Source organism: Oxyura jamaicensis, chromosome 2 (genome assembly GCF_011077185.1).
Source record: "Oxyura jamaicensis isolate SHBP4307 breed ruddy duck chromosome 2, BPBGC_Ojam_1.0, whole genome shotgun sequence".
Taxonomy (NCBI): Eukaryota; Metazoa; Chordata; class Aves; order Anseriformes; family Anatidae; genus Oxyura; species Oxyura jamaicensis.
In genome coordinates this window covers 150457586-150464240 of record NC_048894.1, presented here as the reverse complement: position 1 = coordinate 150464240, position 6655 = coordinate 150457586, and the positions used below count along the sequence as shown (strand labels likewise).

At 40.0% G+C, this 6655-nt stretch overlaps 1 protein-coding gene across 1 annotated transcript in view; it reads left to right on the top strand.

The window, feature by feature from the left end:
* Positions 1 to 838: 838 nt before the first annotated feature.
* Positions 839 to 6655, top strand: part of LRRC6 (leucine rich repeat containing 6) — a 30406-nt gene continuing 24589 nt past the window's right edge. Inside the window, exons 1-2 of the mRNA XM_035319344.1 lie at positions 839 to 1190; positions 4622 to 4789. Of these exons, the coding sequence (XP_035175235.1) occupies positions 854 to 1190; positions 4622 to 4789 (505 nt within the window). The 5' untranslated portion in view covers positions 839 to 853. The remainder of the gene's footprint in view (positions 1191 to 4621; positions 4790 to 6655) is intronic.

The following is a 6655-nucleotide window of genomic DNA, read 5'->3' as shown; positions in this document are numbered from 1 at the left end:
AAAAAAAAAAAAAAAAAAAAAAAAACTTGTTTCCATATAAAAACAGGATTGAAATTTCTCTCCTGTTTCTCTTTTAGGGTAAAACTTGACCTGGCATTTATCAAACCGTCTTAATTTTCTGCACAGAGATCATGAAATAAATGTTTCCCCTCAGTATATTGCAATTGAATCCATTGCACGTTTTAATTTCATTTCTTCAGAACTATCAGATAGACTCTCTGCAAAGGATGAAAGAACAGGATTTCAGCGTAACAAAATAATGGGTATTTCTGTGCAATGCAATGAAGACACAGGACCTTAAATTATTGAACATAGCAAGAATGAGCTATCTCTTCTTCTTGACATTGATCACCTTGATTGTGAGTTGTACTCTCAAGTCAGAAATTAATAGTCCTAGTAAAAGGAGCAGCTATAAAAGTCATTATCTGAAGGGGCCTATCAATTTAATACAAAATAAATGAGTAGGTAGCAGAAGGCCTCGCCCCCAGCCTCATCTCTGTGGCTTTGTAGTGCAGACCTGGGCCACGAGGTGGTGCCGTGCAACCAGCTCTGTCAGCTCTTTGTGCTCAGCGGGGGTTGGTGACTGCCACAGCCGGATAGGACAAATACAGGGGGGTTATAAAGTGCATAAACTACTTTGTGTCTCGTTATCTGCATAAAACTTAGTAGTTTTAACTCAATGACACCTCCTTTCTCCTATCCCCTAAACAGCAATAAAATTAGAAAGCTACACAGTGTTCTATATTTTCATGAATTACATCCTAGGTAAATAACTTAGTAAATTAACATTCCCAATAGATTCCCACCTTCTATTTTATTCTTCTAAAAATATGTGTGAATTTTCTGATAGTAGATGACCTTTAGGTTTGATCGAGCCTTGACACACACAAACAAGCTCCCCAAACCCTTCATGGCACGCTTCCCAGTGGCACAGGGTGGTGTGTTTGGTGAATGGGGCAGTCCCCAGCCCTGCGTGGTGGCAGCCCCTGGCCGTGCTGCGGGGAGCAGGGCAGGGACCTGGCAGCACCCCGGGGAGCGGGGACCACCCCTCGCGGACCCGGAGCCCCTCAGCCCGGAGCTGGGCCTGGGGGCACCCCGGCCGCCACGTCCCGGCAGGCCCCGTTGCCATGGCAGTGCGGCGGCGTCCTGTGATGGCGGCGGCGTGAAGCTGAGGGCAGCCATGGTGCGGAGTGAGTGTCACCGAGAGCCGCTTTCCTTCCCTCTCCAGGGCCCTGTCCCTCCTCTCCACGACCTGACCCGCTCCCCAGCTCCCATATTTACCCTCCCCATGCTTGCCACCCCTTCCCCACCACCTCCTCCATGCCCTGGCAGCCGGCCTCTCTCCCCTCTTCCCTCCCCCTTATGTACCCAGCTGCATTAATAAGCTCCCTGGGGGTAACAGCCCATATTATTTTGCTGAGGCAGGGACTCCTGCATGTTAGGGATGTCCTGCTGCAAAGGATGATGCTTGATGGGACAGTTTGTGTTAGGGGCTGGAGCTGTAAGCCCTGTTTTCTTACCCTGTAATTACAAATCTTCCATTCTGCATTGTATTTTTTAAATTATTTTTTAGGTAGAAGTAGCCAAAGCAAGTACTTTATCAGAGTTGTAAAACAAAACAAAACAGAAGCGTTGAATAAGGTTAATATCTACCATACCATTACTTATGAATCTGTAATCTTTTAGAGGTGAGGCAGTGTGACCTATAAGACCATGTGTTCGTACATATCGCTCAGGAAGAAAGCTACTGAGGAATTCCATTCCTCTGTGATTTTCCCTGTGATCTGTTTTGATTGTATACCATCACAGGACCACCAGTCCCTTGCTGGGCTAAAATAATGCTTTGGAAAGCAAATCCTTATCTCTGCATGAAGCTGGCAGATGACTGCTTTCAGCAGGCACTGCCTGAAGGAGAATGGCTTCATCTCCTGAGCAGCATGGTATGAAATGAGCCTTAAAATAATGGTTGGATACTTCACTTCTCTGAAATGCTGTTTTCCCACATTATTTCTCAACATAACTGCTTATTCTATCAATTTATTTAAAGCTTTCCTTTTTATCTGCTAAATCTTGAATAAAACAAAGAATTTCCAGAAGCCCAGCTGCAAGATCTTCCAGATCTGTTTTATCTCCTGTCTATTGATGCCCTCCCCTTGATTCCTCCTGCGTTCATGGGAATGTGAGAGTAGCTGTGATGTCTCAGGTCTCTGGTCCACTCTTTTGTTACAGCACACAACAACATCAGATAATCTGGTTAATATACTTTTTATCAAAAACTCTTGTTGCAATGAGATTTTTCAGTGCCTGGAAAAAAAAAAAAAATCAGATTGTTTTCTCTTGCAAGTTTGTTTCCCTCATTCCTCTTAAACGCAGTAGGTAGCATACAAAATGTCAAACATTCACTCATTTCCCTACAGCAAGTCCCCAGAACAGGTCAATAAAGCCCCACTGTAGCTTCTATTGAGAATTATCGTCTCTGCCTTGCGAACCATCTGGTAATGAAAATTTGCATTTTTGCATAATCATTGCAACAATCAGTTCAAGTTTCTTTTCATCAGCAAATGGAAATCTGACTGTAATAAAACTGTCAAAAATAGTTCATATGAATTCCTTTTGTATAAAGAAAGGGTTAGAGCATAATGCTGTCTCCAAAGTGTAAGTCTGCAGATTGTGGAATATTGTTCTCTTGCTCAGAAATAATCAGTTTGCACTGGAAATACGGTCACTAAAAGATCTGTCACTAAACACATTAGTAAGTATTCTTACTTAAGAATGCTTCGTACTTAAGAATACTTACTAAACACATTAGTAAGCTATTCTTTTTGTAATACCACCATGTTTGCAAAGTACTTTATTAGAAATAGTGATTTTTTTTTTCATATTTTCTGTGAAGAGTAAATTATTTACTCGTGATTATTGCCATATTTCTATTTTCTCTAATAGTTTAACCAGGTTTAATCAACAGCCCGTTGAAGAGAAGATGGTTGTTTAGATGCAGGAAACCAACCCACAAAGATTGAAAAAGAAAAGGACACCTTTCCCAATATGCTTTGTATGCAGGCTGGACCTCCACTTCCATCAGTATCAGAACCACTATTACATAATACTGTCAATCAGACAAAACTTGGGTGAACAGATGGGAAATTTATCCCTTCTCATCTGTAAATAGTATAGCATACATATAAAGCCCATTTCACACCTTTCCCAAAGGCTGTGGATTGACAAACTACACCGACATGCACATGTATGGACTGTATTGGTGTGGAGATTACCCACCTTGTACCAGTCCAGCCCACATGAATGTGTGCAGTAATTCCAGGACCGGTAATAAAAACAGGTTATTTGACAAAGCTTCCCTGAGATAAAGAAGCAATGAAATAATTCATTAATGCATGTCAGGACCAACTTGTTTTCATAGAATCATAGAACGACTTGGGTTGGAAGGAACCTTAAAGATCACCCATTTCCAACCCCCGTGCCATGGGCAGGGACACCCCAGTAGATCAGGTTGCCCAGGGCCACAGCCAACCTGGTCTTGAACACCTTCAGGGATGTTTTCATAGATCTCTGTATTTATATATATATATATATATATATTTTAAAATTATTTTTCTTCAGAAATTTTTTGAAAGGCTTGCTTTTTTGAAAGGCTTGCTTCAGAAAGGCTTCAGAAATTTTTTGATAGGCTTTTGAAAGGCTTGCTTCTTTAGGCTTTTGCAGTCATGAAAATACCTATGCTTATTTGATAAAATCCACTGCTTCACTGTAGTTCACCTGCTTATCAAGGAGATGAAAACGCCGGTGCTTTTTTGGTGCAGTGGGCTGGAAACAAAGTATAAACATCTAGCTCAAGAGTGAGTACTGGTTCTCATAGAATTTCTTCACCTTCATTATACAGAGCCTTTTCACTGCTTGAAAGATTGCCTGGCACTAAATATTAGTACATGAAAATTCTTAACCCCAGATTCTGGTGAGTTTCAGCCACTGAAACTCTTTTGCTTGCTGCTAATGAACTGCTAGTGCCTAAGAAATACCCAGGATTAATTCATCTCACCATAAACATTTATAAGCATGCATTAGTTATGACTTTGCCACAAACATGGAAAAGTAGAAAATATCAGCCCACTTTCAACAATGATCCTGCATATTTCTCAGCACACTGTGCTGGCAGAAGAATAAGATGAGAGTGTAGCTAGTTTATTTATTTATTTATTTTTTCCTGCTACCTCTGATGCGAACACAGGAAATAAAAGACTATAAAACACTCCATTGCTTGTCTTCATGAATCACTTTGCAATCTAAGGCATGCCAAAAACAATGCATGATGGATTAATTTTTACAAGGTTTGCATTATACTTTTACGGAAGACTCAGCAGTTTTCGTATGTATTTTTCTAAATGTTACAGGTGATGTGACTATGTTTTACAAATCATGTTTACAGTGGCAGAGTGAGCTGAAGTTACTTGGCATTTGTTGTCTTTTGTAGCAGATTCTCTTTTTGTTGCTGTTCATACCAGATATCTATTTTGTATGGTGGAACAAAAGATTTTAATGATTCTGTAAGTTGCTCATAAGTCAGGTGGTGCAAATATTTTCCAATGACATCAAATATTTCTTTCAGTCACCGAAGATCTTGTTCGAAGACGTGCAGAACATAATAACGGTGAAATTTTTTCCCTGGAAGAAATCTCTTTACATCAGCAAGAAATAGAAAAACTAGAATATCTTGACAAATGGTGTCGAGATTTGAAAATTCTCTATCTTCAGAATAATCTAATTCCCAAAATTGGTAAGTGTTTTCTGGGTATGTTTCTTATTACATGGCTTTGCATGCATAATCAGAAACAAAAATAAACAACAACAAAACAATCAAACAAACAAATCTTTTGGGTTATACTTTTTGGGAATGTACAGTAAGTAACCACAGAACAGTTATTTGTGAATGTGATCCTACAAGCTTTTCTTTCCTTGTCATGGAAGTAGATTTCTAAAAAGCTCAGAAATTTGTAAGAGAATTTTTAAATGAAAAAATTAGGTAGTGCTGGGATACAAGCTGTGAGATACACTCACTAGAATATGAGTGCGGAACACCTTTTTATTGATTTAAATCTCCTATGTCAAGATATAACTCATATATCCCGTTTTCGTGGTATGAGACAGTTTTAATAGTTTAAACAGATAGTTTAATGCATACCATGGACTGTGACATGAGAAGACTAGCTCTCCTCATGCTTGCTTTTCAATTCAATTTTTATACAGTAGCTTTTAACGGTAGCTTTTGTTAACATTGAAATAATTTTCATTCATATACAATTATTGCCTTTGTGCATAAAGACAAGTTTTTACGGAGAAGTCTCAATGATCTTCTTGTACCACAGGAGACGATATAATTCCATATTGTCTATGTTTTGTGGTGTTATGGTGTAGCTTTAAGTTTGCTAGGTACACAGAAAGACATGACATCAGGCCTTGGGCTAGAAAATCTTAGACCCTACAGATACTGTGTAGGTAGGATAGGATAGGATAGGATAGGATAGGATAGGATAGGATAGGATAGGATGGGATAGGATAGGATAGGATAGGATAGGATAGGATAGGGTAAGGTAGGGTAGGGTATGATAGAGTAGGGTAGGATAGGGTAGGATAGGATAGGATAGGGTAGGGTAGGGTAGGGTAGGGTAGGGTAGGGTAGGGTAGGGTAGGGTAGGGTAGGGTAGGGTAGGGTAGGGAAGGGAAGGGAAGGGAAGGATAGGGAAGGATAGGGTAGGATAGGGTAGGATAGGGTAAGATAGGATAGTTTGGTTAGAAGGGACCTTCAAAGATCACCTAGTCCAACTGCCTGACCTCTTCAGAGCCAACAAAAATGTTAAAACATATTATTAAGGGCTTTATGAAGGTTGGAAAATCAGAAATGCTCAGGAATGATATTAGAATATTTCTTTGAAGTTCCTTGAGAGGTAGAAAAAAAAAATATCTAAAGTTTTAATATGAAATACTGTGCTTAGGATCTGTAGGCAATGGCAAAAGCCCTTTCAACTCTGTCCTACCCTGAAGGGTCTTGTCAGGGATTTTCTAGTGAGTATCTGTATTGATAAAAAATGCATTTCTTAGAGAAGAGAAATCTTCTCTAAGAGAGAATACGTTTTTTTTAAAAAACTAATTTATGCTGATCTATTCCATCAAAATAGTACTAAAATAAGTTGTTTTTCTCACTGTTATTTTGTCCTTAAGGCAAAAGATTTCATCTCATTTTTTGTGAACACCCATATCTCATAGAGTCATAGAATCACAGAATGGTTTGGGTTGGAAGGGACCTTAAAGATCACCTAGTTCCAACCCCCCTGCCATGGGCAGGGACACCTCCCACCAGCCCAGGTTGCTCAAAGTCCATCCAACCTGGCCTTGAACACCTCCAGGGATGGGGCATCCACAACTTCTCTGGGCAACCTGTTCACCACCCTCATAGTGAATAATTTCTTCTTAATGTCTAATCTAAATCGACATTATTTCCGTGTAAAACCATTTCCCCTTGTCCTATCACTATACTCCCTGAGAGTCCCTCCACAGCTTTCCTATAGGGTCTCCTTGGAGCCTTCTCTCCTCTAGGCTGAACAATTCCAAATCCCTCAGCTGTCTCCCTCCAGCTCTCTGATCA